Raw genomic sequence first — 19,021 nt, forward strand, 5'->3', positions numbered from 1 at the left:
GCGTGTTAACAAGCTCTCTGTATTGTTATAACAATGGTCCGAATGCGCAATCGTCAACAGCTCAGGACACTTCCGAATGTCAATGAGAAAGCCCCCTGCGAAAGTGTCCCGCTGAGCCGAACACAGCAGGTTTATGCTAATCAACTCTCAGAGGAGGGGAGCCGCGGAGCCATTTTGTAGTCATTTAAACTTGTCCGTGGAATAATGTGACTGCGCTCTGTGGATACTATGGATATAAGTGTGTTTTCCACTTCAAAACTTCACCATGAAGGATAAAAGAAAAAGGGACAGGGATAGTTAATGTTTTTGTGGAGGTGTTTCGATGAGGTTGAATGGGATTTGTTGGAGTTTTAAACCATGGAATTACCGATGAATTGGATCTGGGTTTGTGTTCTATTCAATGTGCCCTTGCTGGGATGTTTCGAGCTACACCTTTCGGAGACGTTACAAACTGGGACCGTTTTGGCAAATTTGTCCCTGGGGCCCGGTTGGACATACAAAATCGACAGGACTTTAACTCCTAAATACATTCAGAACTTTTTACAAGTGGAATGGCAAGAAGGAGCTCTCCGTATGTACCGAAAAGTGGATTGTGTGCGCTTATTGAGGAACCCAGTGCCTGTCTATATCAGGATAGGGTCGTTGACGTCTGAGAATTTTGTTTTGACACATTTCAATACATTTGTACACGGACAGGACTGTTTTATCAAATACAAGAGAAAGAGCACAATAGGTAAGCCCGACATTCACATCAATTACTTTTCCAAACTGGAAGCAACTTCCTGCTTATCCGCGGGTAATTTGCTTGTGAATGTAACAGAACTTTTGCCTGCCTTTTCGCGAAATACCACTTTTTCTGCCTCCTGTACTACTGTAAAAGATTTGAGGGCAGTTTTTAAACATGGCAATATATTGCTGGACGACAACTACTGTTTGGGTGAAGGAGAGCTGAGCGAGGTACATTTATATTGTACACTGCGATCTCTGAGTGACCGGCGCGTCCGCATCTCCGTGCGCGTGAGGTTGCGGTTGGTGACAGTAGTTGAGGGAGAGACCCATGAGCAGCACACACCATCACCATCACACCCCATCCAGATTGTGCCTGGCAAATGGAACCACCGAAAACGGAGAAATGTGAACACACCTCCCCAGTTTCAGCTCCCCAACTACCAGGTGTCTGTTCCTGAGAATGAACCATCAGGGACCCGTGTCATCACACTGAAGGCCACTGATCCGGATGATGGAGAGGCCGGTAGAATAGAGTATGGAATGGAGGCCCTCTTTGACAGCAGATCCAACAACTTTTTTGTAATTAACCCTCAGACAGGTGCTATTACAACAGTGCAGCCTTTAGACAGGGAGGTCAAAGACACACACGTCTTCAAAGTAATGGTAACAGACAACGGCTCCCCTCGGCGCTCAGCCACGTCTTACCTCACCGTGACGGTCAGCGACACCAACGACCACGGCCCGGTGTTCGAGCAGACTGAATACCGGGTAACCATACGGGAGAATGTAGAGGTGGGCTTTGAGGTCATGACCATAAGAGCCACAGACGGGGACGCACCCTCCAACGCCAATATGGTCTATAAAATAGTAAACGGCGGCGGAGTGAACGCTGGTTTTGAGATCGACCCACGCCACGGGCTAGTGAGGATCAGAGAGCGGCCCGACAGAGAGACCATGTCCCAGTACCAGCTGATCGTGGAAGCCAACGACCAGGGGAAAGACCCTGAACCCCGGAGCGCCACGGCCACCGTCAACATCTCTGTAGAGGACGAGAACGACAACTACCCCCAGTTCAGTGAGAAACGTTACGTGGTCCAAATCCCTGAGAACGTGGCTGTCAACTCTAAAGTCACTCAAGTCGAGGCCACGGACAAAGACGAGGGAAACAACGCTAAGGTCCACTACAGCATCATCAGTGGCAACGTGAAGGGACAGTTCTACATCCACTCTCCCACTGGGGTCATCGATGTCATTAATCCCTTGGATTACGAGATGATTAGGGAGTATAATTTACGGATTAAAGCTCAGGATGGTGGCAGGCCTCCGTTGATCAACGGGACTGGGATGGTGGTGGTCCAGGTGGTTGACGTAAATGATAACGCTCCTATGTTCGTCAGCACGCCGTTCCAAGCCACTGTGCTGGAGAATGTGGCCATTGGCTACTCGGTAATCCACATCCAGGCTATAGATGCTGATTCTGGGAATAATGCACGTCTAGAGTACCGTCTCACTGACACCTCCCCTGGTTTCCCCTTCACCATCAACAATAGCACTGGGTGGATCACAGTCGCCGCGGAGCTCGACAGGGAAACCACCGAGTTCTATACCTTCGGCATGGAAGCGAGGGATTGTGGGATACCTGCGATGTCATCCTCGGCCAGCGTGAGCATCACGGTCCTAGATGTGAACGACAACATCCCGACCTTCACAGAGAAGGTGTATTCTCTGAAAATTAATGAGGATGCTGTGGTGGGGACCAGTGTGTTGACAGTGACAGCCATCGACAGGGATGTAAATAGCGTCGTAACCTATCAGATCTCTAGCGGCAACACCAGGAACCGTTTCGCCATCACCAGTCAGAGTGGAGGTGGGCTCATCACCTTGGCGTTACCCTTAGACTACAAACAGGAGCGGCAGTATGTCTTGACGGTGACTGCGTCAGACGGCACGCGTTATGACATGGCACAGGTGTTCATCAACGTCACGGATGCCAACACGCACCGTCCTGTGTTCCAGAGCGCCAACTACCAGGTGACGATTAGCGAGGACCGGCCCATTGGGTCCACCGTGGTCGTCATCAGTGCCACCGACGAAGACACGGGTGAAAATGCTCGCATCACGTACATCATGGAGGACAACGTCCCCCAGTTTAAGATCGACCCCGACACGGGCGCCATCACCACCCAGATGGAGATAGACTACGAGGACCAGGCATCGTACACGTTAGCCATCATCGCCAGGGACAACGGCATTCCTCAGAAGTCCGATACGACCTATGTGGAGATAATAATCCTGGATGCCAACGACAACACGCCTCAGTTCCTACGGGACATGTATCAGGGAACTGTATTCGAGGACGCACCCATTTACACCAGCGTGCTCCAGATATCTGCCTCCGACAGGGACTCCGGGTCCAACGGAAGGCTGAGCTACACCTTCCAGGGTGGAGATGATGGGGAGGGGGACTTCTTCATCGAGCCCTACTCTGGCATCATCAGAACAGCCAGGAAGCTAGACAGAGAGAACGTGCCTGTGTATACCCTGAAGGCCTTCGCTGTGGATAAGGGGATTCCTCCTCTCAAAGCAGCGGTGGACATCCAGGTGTCTGTGCTGGATATCAACGACAATGCGCCCGTGTTCGAGAAGGACGAACTGTTTATCTACGTAGAGGAGAACAGTCCCGTCGGTTCCGTCTTGGCTCGGATCAGCGCCACCGACCCAGATGAGGGAACCAACGCTCAGATCATGTACCAGATCGTGGAGGGGAACATCCCTGAGGTCTTCAAATTGGACATCTTCAAAGGCGACCTCACCGCCCTCATGGACCTCGACTACGAGTCTAGAACCGAGTTTGTCATTGTGGTACAGGCCACGTCCGCCCCGCTTGTCAGCCGTGCCACTGTCCACATCCGTTTAGTCGACATCAATGACAACGACCCGGTTCTGCAAAACTTTGAGATTATCTTCAACAATTATGTGACCAACAAGTCCAATAGTTTCCCCTCAGGGATCATAGGGAAGGTGCCTGCCCATGACCCGGACGTGTCGGATAAACTCCACTACAGCTTTGAGTCAGGGAATGAGCTGAACCTACTGGTGCTGAATGCAGACACAGGGGAACTAAAGCTCAGCAGAGACCTGGATAACAACAGACCTCTAGAGGCCCCCATGACTGTCTCTGTCTCAGGTGAGAGCACCTCAAATGTATAAATGCAAATGGGAGAGCCTCTTATTACCATGTCTTATTATTATGAGCTATAATTACCTGTCTTATTACCTAAAGAAAACGCCTTGTTCATAAATCATGTTCTTCTGGCCTTCTAAAATCGGCCTAGTTTCCCGCTGGCAGAGTTGAATGAGTAAGCAAAGGAATTTATTCAAGATGGATATCTCAGTGCTTATTTGTATGGTAGAATGACCGAGAGTGGAATTAAATGAAGTGAAGAAGCATTTGAAAGTAAGCTATTTTGGTTTTCCGCTCTTTCCAGTCACCTGAAATCGTTTGCTGCTTGCGGAGTGGAATAAAGTGTAAGACGAATATGTGAGATAGGTAACAGATGTCACAGTTGTAATAACACATTTGTCGCCTGGAACTGTGTGTAATTGACTGCGTGTTCTATTGGAACTTAGGCCCCAGCAGAAGTGCTGTCTTTGTTTAGTGAGAGGTAGTTGGAAGGTGTAAAAGGATCTGGTTTTACCGCTTTATACTGTTTGTGTGCTACTGTATTGTGGGGGTTGGTGGTTGCCTGGGTTCATAAAACTATGCTATTATACCAGGTGCCCCTATTTTCTTAACCAATGTTGGGTTTTTTCACTGCAGAACAGCAGTTTGCACATATCAACATCATGGCACGCGAGACACCTTCTTCAAAAGAACTCACCTTAGAAGTGAACAGCTTACGTTGGCCCCTTTTTCACGTAGGTTAGCAGGAATGGTTAAGTGTGATGATCAAAACTGCTGCGATGTCTGCCGCACGCATTCACTAACTGAAATAGTTCTCCGTGCTTTACATAGCATTAGTCAGCAGTTCGTGCTGGGTGATTTTGCTGCAATTTTGGTTAAAGCGCGGCCTTGTTGCTGATTGTGTTGTACAGCCCATAGTGTAATAAATGTAAGATGGGTTATCTGCATTCGTCGGTACGTCACGCAGAAATCATTTGTGTGAAAGATGTCCTCTTATACAGCAGTAGACTTCGTTCGGTTAAGTTAAAGATTACACTAATGCAAACACCCATAGCTCACACCCTCACAGAGACACTGTGGTAGTATGGTTATTTCAACTGTAATATAGAGCATTGGTGTTACACAGGCCTTCGTATTGACTTGTTTCAGGCAGTAAGTGGGAGAGAGACATCCTATCCCAATGAGAGAATGCTGTCATAGTGACAGCTGTTTGTCTCTCTGTGAAGGCTTTTCTTTCAAATCGCGTCATGTTTCCCGAGATGGGAAACTGCCTAGCACCTTAAGTGTCTCTCTCTCTCTCTCTCTCGCTCTCTCTCTCTCTCTCTCTCTCTCATTCCCTCCCTTTCTATTTACCAAGAATGAAACCTCTCTAAGCCGTTCCTTCTCAACTTCTCTCATAATTCGTTATCTCAATTACTTGTCTTTTTCTGTGTAACAAAAGACAAAAGACAGTCTGGCCAATGAGTCACTAGTGGACCTTCTAAAGGAGCATCTAGTCCCTTGTGTAGGCCCTGCTTTCGCATTTGCCTTTAACAATTGGGACTCTTGAGGTCTCTTTGACAATGCTGACCCCCGGCTGTCCCTCGAGGGGCACCCCTGCCCTCCTCCATCAGACCATCAGAATAATGTGTTTTACACACACACACACACACACACACACACACACACACACACACACTCTGCCCACCCCCCTCCCCCCCTCCACACACACATTCTAACCCCCAACCTACCTCCTCACTACTCTAGACATACCCTGATGTCAAATGTTAGGTAACCATTAACACTGGTGCTCTGACCTCTCAACCCCAGGCCCAGGGGAGAGGAAGGGCCCTCTAGGGACAACAGGAGACCAGACTGAGATGGACCTCAACAGCCTGCTACTGTTTCCCTTTACTAATGAAACACTAGCCCTTCTCTCTCTTTCTCTGTGAGGTAATGACTTGGCTGGAATTCATTCAGAGCTTTTTAGAAGATTAGGCCCAATATTAGGGCTTATGAGAAAGGAAACAAATGTTTGTTCCAAAAAACAGTTCTATTATTAGTTAAGTCTGACCTCCTTACCTCTACCATTGGCATAGTAGTGGTGACTACGGATGTGTGAAATTGAACATTGTTTTAATTAGACAGATAGATGTCTCTTTCCATTCAAATGAAGCTCTCGAAACCTGTTTAAATTCACCAAAAGCAGTAGGAACAGGTGTTTTATTCTACCCACAGAAAGGGATTGAAATTGTTTATCTATCCCTCCTGAAAGGCCAGAGGTACTGTCAGATATCCCCCAGATAACGTAGTTTAACATTCTAGTCACAACACCACTCTGTCTCTCCCCTTAGAACAACACCGATGAGGCATGGTAGGGGCTGAGTGTTCCCACTGTAATACAATATCTCTTATCTGGCTAGCTCAACACTCAACAAGCTTTTCCCTCCGAAATGTTGCTCTCTCGTTTTATTCACCATAGTCTTGTTAAAAGAAGAGCCATTGACTTGACTATCTAATGTATCTATCTCCTCGGGCTTCTATCTAGATACCTATAAGTCTTTCTCCGGCCCAGTGTACGGAGTTCTGTCTGTGTGATATAAGCTGTCTGTCTGTGTGGCCCTCCTGGCGTAATTGAGACGAGGGATGGATAGTGTTACATTACTCCTCTGTAGGCTGACTTTGTGAGATGTACCTTAATGATTTGGAGTGATTGGTGTTAAATCATCATTTCCACTTGGTCTCTCTCTCGCTTTCTTCTTTTGGAGGGAAGGAGGGATGAAGGGATGGGGAGCTTGCAGTGTGCCGCTACACTCACACACTCCTTCGTTCCCCCCTACAGGCCTTTAGCTAGCTTCTCCTATAGGACTGGTTTGGCCCTCGACCCCACTCTGTCGGGGCCACATAGTTGGGCTTTTGAACATTTCTCTTCTCTCCATGTCACTCTTTCTCCCTTCCAGTCTCATTTTCTCTCCCTCTCATGCGCTCCTTCTCTCCCTATCTCCCTTTCTCTCTCCTGTCTCATTTTCTCTTCCTCTGGCACTCTCTTTCTCTCTCTTTTTTCTTCCTCCGTGTCTCTCTTTCTCTGAAGTTTATCTCCATAGCACCCAGAGGAGGTTTACCATTTCTTGTAAGTCCTATAATCAGATTTTCTGCAGGAATCTAAGAGGTTTAATTTGATTTACATGAGGTCTCTACTGCAGCAGCATGAATAAGATGATAGATATTGATGTTTTAGTACATTAGGTGCTGAATATATCTTACAAGAGGTTTGCTAAAGGAACTAAGGACTAAAGTAAGGAAATGTGTGTGTGTTTGTGTGGGGAAAGAGGAGAGTGTGCCCCCTGTCCAGTTGTGCCAGTGTGTATCCCAGCCCTGCCTGTTACAATACTACCACTGCTGCCACTGACTGCACTCAACCAGCTGCAACAGAGAGGGAGAGCGAGAGGGGGTTATTGGTGTGGTGGGGCTCCTTCCTGTGTCTGACCCCTAACTTTGATGAATGTCCTAACAATGTCCAGAGAGGCTTGTAGAGATGAGTCACTACCTATACAGGGCCTGCCCAGAGGAACATTGGCCTGGTCCCAGATCTGTTTGTGCTGTATTGCCAACTCCTATGGATATTGTGACCATAAGTTTTGGCTGTAGAGCACAAACCGATCTTGGACCATGCCTTTAGTTTGCATGATAGATTGGCACTAGGGGTTCGGAGATTGATGGTTTTGTTGACATTTCGTGTGATGTAAGTCGTCCTCTATTCATAGACCAGATTTTGTTTACATGTTTATGTGCGTGATGTGGTGGTATATTAGTCTTGACACTGAAAGTAACTGATATTAGCAAGTAACTCCATGGTCATTTCTAAGACATTACAACCACCTCTCTCCCCTCTCTCATCCTTCCTTCTCTCTTATCACTTTCAATAATATATCTCTGCCTGTCTCTCGCTCTCCCTGCCTCCATCTCTCTTTTTCTCTCTCTCCTCTCTCTCGCTCTCTCACTTCCCTCCCCTCCCTCTCTCTAAGGATTGTCCTCATTGCGAGTCATCAGTCTGTTGGTTACCAGGCTCCTGGTTTGGAGGCTATATCTGTCCTTGGTGTCTATAGAAACTGTTATTAGATTACAGAAACAGTCTGGGTCTCACATACACAGCACACACGCACATTGCTCTGAAACTCGCAGCCTTTGAACAAAACACCAGGCTATGCCCTGAATGCCACAGCAGGCAAGGGAAGAAATAAAGCTCCCCATAACTCACTGGGGAGGTTTTGAAGTCGGAATCAAGCTTTGGGTATTTCAATCCTTGTATTTCATTGTTAAAATATTACATTTGATTAACTCTTAACGTAACCAAACTAGTATAATGCATTCGGAAAGTATTCAGACCCCTTTTTCCACATTTTGTTACATTGCAACTTTATTCTAAAATTGATTAAATTGTTTTTTCCTCATCAATCTACAGACAATACCCCATAATGACAAATCAAAAACAAGTTTTTAGAATTTTTTTGCAAAATATCACATTTAACATAAGTATTCAGACCCTTTAATCAGTACTTTGTTGAAGCACCTTTGGCAGCGATTACAGCCTCGAGTCTTCTTGGGTATGAAGCTACAAGCTTGGTATACTGTATTTGGGGAGTTTCTCCCATTCTTCTCTGCTGATCCTTTCAAGCTCTTTAAGGTTGGATGGGGAGCGTCGCTGCACAGATATTTTCAGGTCTCTCCAGAGATGTTCGATCAGGTTCAAATCCGGACTCTGGCTCGGTCACTCAAGGACATTCAGAGACTTGTCCCGAAGCCACTCCTATGTTGTCTTGGCTGTGTGCTTAGGTCGTTGTCCTGTTGGAAGGTGAACCTTCGCCCCAGTCTGAGGTCCTGAGCGCTCTGGGGCAGGTTTTCATCAAGGATCTCTCTGTACTCTGTTCATCTTTCCATCAATCCTGACTTGTCTCCCAGTCACTGCCTCTGAAAAACATCCCCACAACATGCTTCACCGTAGGGATGGTGTTTAGGTTTCCTCCAGACGTGACGCTTGGCATTCAGGCCAAAGAGTTACATCTTGGTTTCATCAGACCAGACAATCTTGATTCTCATGGTCTGGGAGTCCTTTGGGTGCTTTTTTGGCAAACTTCAAGCGGACTGTCATGAGCCTTTTTAGTCTGGCCACTCAACCATAAAGGCCTGATTGGTGGAGTGCTGCAGAGATGGTTGTCCTTCTGGAAGGTTCTCCCATCTCCACATTAGCCACAATAGTTGAATTTGTGTTTCGTCTTCAAAATAAAAGTCCCTCTTTGAAAGTGATGCAGAAGGTTACAATTGGTGGAATCATGCCATATTTAGACTAGATAATGTTAAACAAGGTTGGAGTGTTGGAATGTGGAGCAATGAAATTGGGTATCAGTCTACTTGGTGACACCCACAGAACACAACTGTGAAGAGTTTACCTAAATATTAGCATTGTAGCTTTTATTGCGGGACTTTTGACTGTGGGAAATCATCTCCCCAGTCAGCCTATTGTGCGTATTGACATTCATATTGCACTGTACAGTCTTACCTAATGATTGGGGATCAATGAAATGGGGTATCCGTCTACTCAGTACCCAAGTGCTTTTTTCCCAGTCCTCAGAGTTATCAGACTCCAAAACATCCACGTTGAATTGTTTTTCCTCTGGAATAGTGTTCAATACAAATAGTAGGTTTATTGGTACAATTAATGTGTCTCAATTCACAGTGGTTTCAAAGTCCCGCAATAAGAGCTATGACGATAATGTTCTGTGGGTGTCACTGAGGAGACTGATACCCCATGTAATTGATCCACAATCCATAGGTAAGGCTGTACAGTGAGATAAGTATGCCCCCAATGCAATTCTAAGGTCTAATACATCAAATGACATTTTATTGGTCACATACACATAGTTAATCAGATGTTATTGCGGGTGTAGCAAAATGCTTGTACTAAAAAAATATATATATTTCCGGTTGTATGTAATGACACAAAAAAAATGTCTGGGCTAATAATGTAAGAAATAACACATAAAAAAACAATATACTGCAAAGTTGCCTAGGAGCTAGAAGCACTGCTGCCCTATATGTCGGCACCATTTTTCCTCCAGTGTGATTCCAACAGATTTTTGTCAAATTAACAAATTATTGTCTTCTGTTGAATTGATATAAGAACACTCCAACCTCGTTTAGCATGATCTGTTCCATTATTCCTTGATTCCGCTAGTTTTATTAATTTGCATCACTTTTATTGAGATACTTTTATTCTGAAGGCCAACCGCAAACGTCACTATTGTGACTAATCCTTATTGTGGCTAGCTTCACATAATCAAATAAGAACTGTCTTGTAAAGTAGGGGTATTTTAGAGGATGACACCTAGCTAGATAGTTAGCTAGCTAACTATACCTACTGAAACTGATTGTCATTTTGTTATGTTTTTGTGAAGAACATTGTTTGCATAGTGTTATTTGACGTGTATCTTTTTTGACACGCAAAGACCCAAACGGCGTTTCATAGTAGCCTAGCTAAGTTTGTTCAATACACTTCAACACTCTAGAAAGCAAGGGCAGAAACTGTCATGGCCCAGGATAGCTAGCCTCTGATTTTCCTGTAGCAATTCCATGACTTTAGGTTTGAGCCCACCCCAGCCTTCTCTGTTCTCCTACAACAGAAGAGACAGAGGGAGAGAGAGAAGAGAGGATTGGGAATCGTGAACATCAATTAGGCTGAAATAACTGTCTGAACTGGGTAAGCCGGCCTCTCTCCCTGTTCAATGAGCGGGAAAGGAATCTGATTCATGTTTAATCTTGCACACTCACTTGGGTGTGTGTGTGTGTGTGTGTGTGTGTGTGTGTGTGTGTGTGTGTGTGTGTGTGTGTGTGTGTGTGTGTGTGTGTATGTGTGTGTCAGGGGCTGGTATGTGTGCGTGTTTCTGTCATTGGTGCGTGTCGAGGTGACTGAGATTGATGGAGGCTAGACTCAGGAACGTGTGGATGTGGTATAAGCCTGGTTCTGAAGGAGGACAGGAAAGGGGGAAGGATAGGAAAAGAGAGGAGTGTCTGAGAAAGGGCTATCCAGGGACACTATAGAAACACAGATGACCTCAATCACCTCATACAGCTAGTTATGATTAATCGATTAATTTATATCCTAATCCCCTTTGATTGGTGTACAGGCTATTAGTTATAAAAATAGAAAAGGGGATTTTCTTGGCATCTTATCGTCTCTGGTATTTCAGCAATGCTCATTGGTTTCTCTGAGCGTGTCTGGCCTTTAGATGTAGCCAGCCAGAGCTAGCCGCAGGGCTGTAACAGCATTTACCAACCCTTAGGGCCCATTGGACCAGCAGAGAGGTATGCCCACTGTTTTTGTGTGTGTGTGTGTGTGTGTGTGTCTGTGTGTCTGTGTGTGTGTATGTGTGTGTGTGTCTGTGTGGGCTTGGAGTTTGAAATGGAAGTAGTACTACCTGGGGATCAGGCTCGACCACATCTCTCCTCTGTTTCCATCGCCGCAATCTGACATCTGGGTGCCTGTTTAATGGTCTTTTAAATTTTTGTGACCGGGCTGCTATTGTGCTGAGAAAAGAATCCCAGAGTGTAGTTTTAAAGGGTCTCGACAGACGGTAAATTACAGGTCTAGGAGTATAGAGGATCTATAGTCTGGTCCTGTCTGGTTAGGACATCACTACCCTCAGGGCAGGCAATGCTGGTATGGATTCCATGCAGTCTAGCTATGGATGGAGTGGTAAACAGAATATGCAGGCTAGGGATTTTATTACAACTACTTTTACACCTTTGACAGTGAAGTTTGAATTTGTAATCAATTAAATTAGATCTATTTATGTTCTATAGCGGATTTTAATTGGAATTAAGTCCAGAGGTATGTTTGATTTCAAATCAGTTCTGAGTGGATTTGAAGGGATTGATAATCCATATGGTTATGTATTACCTGTTGTCTTAGAAACTGGACCACTACATATGGAGATTTATTCTGCCCACTTTTAATATATACTGTGCCTTCAGAAGTATTCACACCCTTTGACTTTTTTCACATTTTGTTGTGATACAGGCTGAATTTCAAATGGATTAAATTGAGATTTTGTGTCACTGACCTACACACAACACCCCATAATGTCAAAGTAGAGTTACGTTTTTAGAATTGTTTACAAATTAATAAAATGTATTTAAAAAAAAGTGTTTTTCTCAGTGAACTAATCCATTGCGGAGGCCTAGACTAAAAGCCAATTTATGCTTGATCGAAAATGTGGTCGGAGGCTCCATATGGAGGGTGTGACGCAATTGTAGAGCCTCCAAAGGCACGCAGGGGCCAAATCAAGCTCTTGCACCTCCCAAATTTTGTAACAATGCGGAGGGCTCTGTATAGCTCCGCATTGACATGATTGGTTGACGGTAGGTGGGGGCGGTACATCCTGTAGAAAACAGAAACTCACTTCCTTGACTAAAGCTCTGCACTGCTCCGCCAAGCGAAAGAAGTGTGAAGGCCCTGACAACTGCTGAAGCCATATCACCGTAATGGCTGCATGTCCAATGCAGATGTCGGATTGACCATGCGCCCATTTGCACAATGCACTTCTCTCTCCAGAATGCGCTCTCTCCCGCTAATTTGTGCACATTCATTGATTCATAACTTCATTGGGTGAATTGTTTGCGTTTGATTGTTAGGGTTTATAAATAAAATGGCGCTGGAAGAAATGGCAGCAGTTTTACAGGCGCCTAACCAATTGTGCTATTATGTGTTTTTTTCCCGCGTTATTTGTAACTTATTTTGTACATAATGTTTCTGCCACTGTATCTTATGGCAAAAAAAGAGCTTCTGGATATCAGGACAGCAATCACTCACCTCGGAATAGACAAAGATTTGTAAACAACAGCTGGTGCACGAAATCTAAGGAAGTCTCTAGATTTTGCTCGCCTGAAGTAGAGTATCTTATGATGAACTGTGGACCACACTATTTGCCAAAAGAGTTTTCATCTGTACTTTTCGTGGCTGTTTATTTACCACCACAGACGGATGCTGGCACTAAGACCGCACTCAGTCAGCTGTATAAAGAAATAAGCAAACAGGAAACCGCTCACCCAGAGGTGGCACTCCTAGTGGCCAGAGACTTTAATACAGGGAAACTTAAATCAGTTTTACCTAATCTCTATCAACATGTTAAATGCGCAACCAGCTGGGAAGCGCTGCTTCTTATCCCTTGCGCAGATAGCCTAGAGCTGTGTCTGTCCCGAGCTCACTAGTGCAGGAAACGATGTGGGCCCAGACTATTTTGCACCATGTACCAAGTTAATAGTTGATACAATGTTTGAAGTTAGTTGCAGACAGGCCATGTGTAGCCAATGTGATTCATAGGACATTTATTTTTATCAGGATATTTTCTACCTGCAGGCTGCAATGTTTTTATTTGTTGCCTTTATGTAAGCTATTTTTACATAGTTTGCAATGGCAATAGAAGTTACTTTTTAGGTTTGTAATCATTTTCATTTAGATTTGAATAGAATTTTGATTAACCACATGACAATGATTTTGAGATTGACGTTTGAGATTGACTGTTTCACGAAAATCTGCATATGAAAACCATAACTGGCACGCAGATCGGTAGAAATGGTAAGATAAATCGGCATTCCACATTTGAAAGTTGCAGACTCCTCGTGTAGCCTATTACTGGAAACTTCTGGAGAGTAATGGCAGAATCTGCAAAAGCCAGCAGGAGCGGGAGGAGAATGGTTGGGTCAGGTTTTTTTTATTCTGGTTATTTAGATCTTTGGTGCCCTCTTGAGGCATTTGTCTTATTTTATCAAACCATAAGCTTAAAGCATCAGACAATCTCAATGCATATATTTGATTTTTTAAATTTGATTGACTAATCAATTGGTCGAAAGAACAGACGACTTTCAATCGACAGCCCTATACCCCACACATATAATTATCTGTAAGGCCCCTCAGTCGAGCAGTGAATTTCAAATAGGTTAAACTACAAACACCAGGGAGGCTTTCCAATGCCTTGTAAGGAAGGGTACCTATTGGTAGATAAAACATGTAAAATAAAAAGAGGACATTGAATATCCCTTTGAGCATGTTGAAGTTATTAATTACACTTTGGGAGGTGTATCAATACACCCAGTGTTAGCATGTTACTCTTCAATAACACAGACCCCAAGGCAAATCAGGAGGAGAAAAATAGGTTTATTCAAACAGAACCAATGTTATGCTGAGAGGTAGATAAGATGTTCATTCTCCCCTTTCCTCAGTGATTCTCTTCTCAGTGATTCTGTCCTCAGTGATTCTCTCCACAGAACAAAGGGACAGGATGTAGTTTTATAAGCCAACCGTAGCCTGTGGTTGACCAATTAGAATTCCTTGCAATAAAACTGGGCCAATGGCCAAATAACAAGTCCTATTTCAGGCTCAATGTATAAACAATTTGGACCAATGAGAACTTGCCATGTAGCTATGAGTCCCGGACTGAAATTCTCTGACCCGTCTCTGACCCATTGATCATTAATTCCCTATTACAGAAAAAACACTATTTCCATTGATCGTTAATTCCCTCTTGACCTTTAGTCCTCTTGACTTTTAGTCCTCTTGAACTTTAGACATCTGCGTTGTGTATTTATTTTCAAAATATTCTTACATTCCCCCTAGACCATTTAAAAAGAAATATACTTCAAATGTCTTTTTAGAAAACATGAAAAAATAGACCGTGTAAAAAACATTAGCAGTAGGCATATAATCATTCACATTAAACACCTTGCATTCCTATAAAACACCAAGGGCATATTTTACTTGGTGTTACAAAAAGAAATAGATTTCAAACAAAGTTATAAAAAATAAGTATTAACAGGTGTAATGATGATGTCCCTACTAGAGGTCGACCGATTATGATTTTTCAACGCCGATACCGATACTGATTATTGGAGGACCAAAAAAGCCGATACCGATCAATCGGCCGATTAATTTTTTTTATTTGTAAAAATGACAATTACAACAATACTGAATGAACACTTATTTTAAAAATCAATTTAGCCTCAAGTAAATAATGAAACATGTTCAATTTGGTTTAAATAATGCAAAAACAAAGTGTTGGAGAAGAAAGTAAAAGTTCAATATGTGCTATGTAAGAAAGCTAACGTTTCAGTTCCTTGCTCAGAACATGAGAACATATGAAAGCTGGTGGTTCCTTTTAACATGAGTCTTCAATATTCCCAGGTAGGAAGTTTTAGGTTGTAGTTATTATAGGAATTATAGGACTAGGACTATAGGACTATTAGGACTATTTCCCTCTATACCATTTGTATTTCATTAACCTTTGACTATTGATGTTCTTATAGGCCCTTTAGTATTGCCAGTGTAACAGTATAGCTTCCGTCCCTCTCCTCGCTCCTCCCTGGGCTCGAAACAGCAACACAATGACAACAGCCACCCTCGAAGCAGCGTTACCCATGCAGAGCAAGGGCAACAACTACTAGAAGGCTCAGAGCGAGTGACGTTTGAAACGCTATTAGCGCGCACTAACTAGCTAGCCATTTCACTTCGGTTACACCAGCCTCATCTCGGGAGTTGATAGGCTTGAAGTCATAAACAGCGCAATGCTTGACGCACAACGAAGAGCTGCTGGCAAAACGCACGAAAGTGCTGTTTGAATGAATGTTTACGCGCCTGCTTCTGCCTACCACCGCTCAGTCAGATGGGAGGCTGGACTGGGTACTGTTGCCGGACACTCTGGACTGGGTACTGTTGCCGGACACTCTGGACTGGGTACTGTTGCCGGACGCTCTGGACTGGGTACTGTTGCCGGACATTCTGGACTGGTGAGGCGAACTGTAGACACCGGTACTGGTGGTACTGGGCCGAGGACACGCACCTCAGGGCGAGTGCGGGGAGTAGGAACAGTGCGTACTGGACTGCCGAGGCGCACTATAGGCCTGGTGTGTGGTGCCGGCACTGGTGGTACCGGGCTGGGGACACGCACCTCAGGGCGAGTGCGAGGAGCAGAAACAGGGAGTACTGGACCCTGGAGGCATACTGGAGGTCTGGTGCGTGGTGTTGGCACTGGTGGTACTGGATAGACCGGACCGTGAAGACGCACTGGAAGTCTCAAGCTAATGGCCTGCACAACCCGTCCTGGCTGGATGGATGACTCTAGCCCGGCACGTGTGGGGTGCAGACACAGGACGCACTGGGCTGTGCAGACATAAGGGAGACACAGTGCACAACGCCGGCGCAGGATATCCTGGCCCGACGAGACCCACTGGCTGTCTGGAGAGCAGGGCTGGCACCATCTGCCCTGCCTGGATCCTCACCCTAGCCCAGCAGATGCGGGGATCTGGGATGTAGCGCACCGGGCTAAGCATGCGTACTGGAGACACCTTGTGTTCTACCGCATAACACGGTGCCTGACCAGTGTGACGCCCTCTCTCTCCACAGTAAGCACGGGGAGTTGGCGCAGGTCTCCTACCTGGCTTCGCCACACTCCCCTTGTGCCCCCCCCAAGACATTTTTGGGGCTGCCTCTCGGGCTTCCAGCCGCGCTGCCGTGCTGCCTCTTCATACCGCCACCTCTCTACTTTGGCTGCCTCCAGCTCTGCCTTGGGGCAGCGATATTCCCCCGGCTGCGTCCAGGGTCCTTCTCCATGCAGTATCTCCTCCCAAGTCCAATAGTCCTGATTGCGCTGCTCCTCCTGCTGCTGCCTGGTGGTGGGTGATTCTGTAACGATTGTCTTCGGGTGAAAGAGAGGAGGACCAAGATGCATCGTGATGATAATCCATATTTAATGGGAATACTTAATCGTACAAAAGGACCAATTGTGATGTTTATGGGACATATTGGAGTGCCAACAAAAGAAGCTCGTCAAAGGTAATGCATATTTTATATTTTATTTCAGCATTTTGTGTAGCGCCTGCTACGCTAGCCCCTTTGTTTACTGCTGGTGAGGATGGCTGCAGGCTATCAGATAATAGCTTCAAATGCTTTCGCCGAAAAGCATTTTTAACATCTGACATGTTGGCTGGATTCACGAGTGTAGCTTTAATTGAGTATCTTACATTTGTGATTTAATGAAAGTTTGAATTTTATAGCATTTTATTTGAATCTGGCGCTCTGCATTTCCCCTGGAAATTGGCCAGTTGAGACGCTAGCGTCTCCCCTATCTTCAAGAGGTTTTAAACCCCGAACAAAAACAACAAACCGACAAAATGAACGAAGACAAAACAGTCCCGTAACGTGAACACTAAACACTGGAACAGGAACAATCACCCACAAAATACCCAAAGAATATGGCTGCCTGAATATGGTTCCCAATCAGAGACAACGATAGACAGCTGCCTCTATTTAAGAACCAATATAGGCAACCATAGACTTACAAAAACACCTAGAATAGAAAACACCCCCATAAACATACAAAACCCCTACAAAAACACATACATCACTCATGTCACACCATGACCTAACCAAAATAACAAAGAAAACAAAGAATACTAAGGTCAGGGTGTGACAGCAGTCTCCTTGTGGAGTGCAACGAGAGAGATGCAGGTCGTTATTGCGTTGGACTAGTTAACTGTAAGGTTGCAAGATTGGATCCCCCGAGCTGACAAGGTGAAAATCTGTCGTTCTGCCCCTGAACATGGCAGTTAACCCACCGTTCCTAGGCCGTAATTGAAAATAAGAATGTGTTCCTAACTGACTTGCCTAGTTAAATAAAGGTATAAAAAAATAGGCAAATTGGCGCCCAAAAATACCGATTTCCGATTGTTATGAAAACTTGAAATCGGCCCTAATTAATTGGCCATTCCAATTAATCTGTTGACCTCTAGTCCCTACCACATCCTGTATTAGGAGGAAACTCACAAAAAAAATATTGTCTGCTAGACAATAATATTCAGTCGTCCTATTGGCAAGGTAATTATTCAACAAGTTTAAAAAAAAGTGACCAGCACTTCCACACTGGTATCAGTCCCACATAGATAATTATTAGAAATTATGTTCTGACAGTCTGCCGGTAGTGAGGAATTCTTCTTCTGTTCCACTGGTTGATAAGGACTTCTCTAATGAACACTTCACCGGTGATCTTGTATCGTTTCAGGCTTCAGACGGTAGATTCTCATGACCTGTAACGAAGGAAACAAAGAAGTGAAAGTAACATGTCCTGGTTTCAAGATAAATTGATATTTCACATAGATTTCCCTAAGTAAGCATGTCCTGATTTTTAGGAAAAAGTTTACATTTAACCTGCCCTAATAAGATGACTGCGGTGTACAACATAGAAGCTTATCAGGTTCTGATCATCTTACCATGCTTCTTCACCCGAGATTGGCCCCCGATTGCTAATCAATCAGTTCTTTATTCTACAGGCTCCGCTTTGTTGTCAAAATGGACAACCTTGCAATTGTTTGCTAGCAAACACTCATGCTCGGAGCACAGTGGTAGGCGGAGGTAGATAAAGGGGTGAGGAGGGCGAGGGTACCTGTCCTATTGATGCATAGCTTTCTAACAGGTGTCCCTCCTCCTCTCTCACCCGGGGTGAGGAGGGATAAGGTGGAAGTCTGGAACCTCCTGCTCTCTCTATCACCTGAGCACTTCCCCTCTCAGACACGTCGGACACACATGCAGAAGTATACACAGACAAAACACACACGCACGGCCACATGCGCACATATACACACACACGCACGCACGCAAGCACACACACACACACACACACACACACACACGCACGCACGCACGCACACGCACACGCACACGCACACACACACAGTCACATCCCTCTGACAGGGCCAACATGCTGCAGGACACTGTTTTCATCACTCAACTCTAGCCGGACTGGAGGGGATATATTTGAGTGTAACACGACACACCTGCCACTCTCTCTTCTCTCCCCACTCTCTCTCTAACCAAACAATAGAGGTCTTTGTCCTTCACACTGAGGGGCTGGAAAAGCATCTTGTTCAGCTAACGGCACTACAGTGTGACATTACATGGGTCGGCTCTACAGTGACCAACTACTGGAATGTTAAGAGAGGGGGATGGAACTTTAAAGCTGCTGTGCTCCGTCTTAACAGGGCAATGAGTGACAGGGTCCGGAGGGGTTGTGTGTGTGTGTGTGTGTG

The 19,021-nt window shown here is 45.1% G+C and overlaps 1 protein-coding gene across 5 annotated transcripts in view; it reads left to right on the plus strand.

The window, feature by feature from the left end:
- Nucleotides 1–159: 159 nt before the first annotated feature.
- LOC110501067 (cadherin EGF LAG seven-pass G-type receptor 1) overlaps nt 160–19,021 on the plus strand; it is a 112,632-nt gene continuing 93,770 nt past the window's right edge. For 4 of the 5 annotated variants that reach the window (XM_036957692.1, XM_036957694.1, XM_036957696.1 and 1 more), the window contains exon 1: nt 160–3,916. In XM_036957692.1, the coding sequence (XP_036813587.1) occupies nt 358–3,916 (3,559 nt within the window). In that variant the 5' untranslated portion in view covers nt 160–357. The remainder of the gene's footprint in view (nt 3,917–19,021) is intronic. The other variant, XM_036957693.1, reaches the window with a different exon arrangement.

The sequence above is a fragment of the Oncorhynchus mykiss genome, chromosome 21, assembly GCF_013265735.2.
Source record: "Oncorhynchus mykiss isolate Arlee chromosome 21, USDA_OmykA_1.1, whole genome shotgun sequence".
NCBI lineage: Eukaryota > Metazoa > Chordata > Actinopteri > Salmoniformes > Salmonidae > Oncorhynchus > Oncorhynchus mykiss.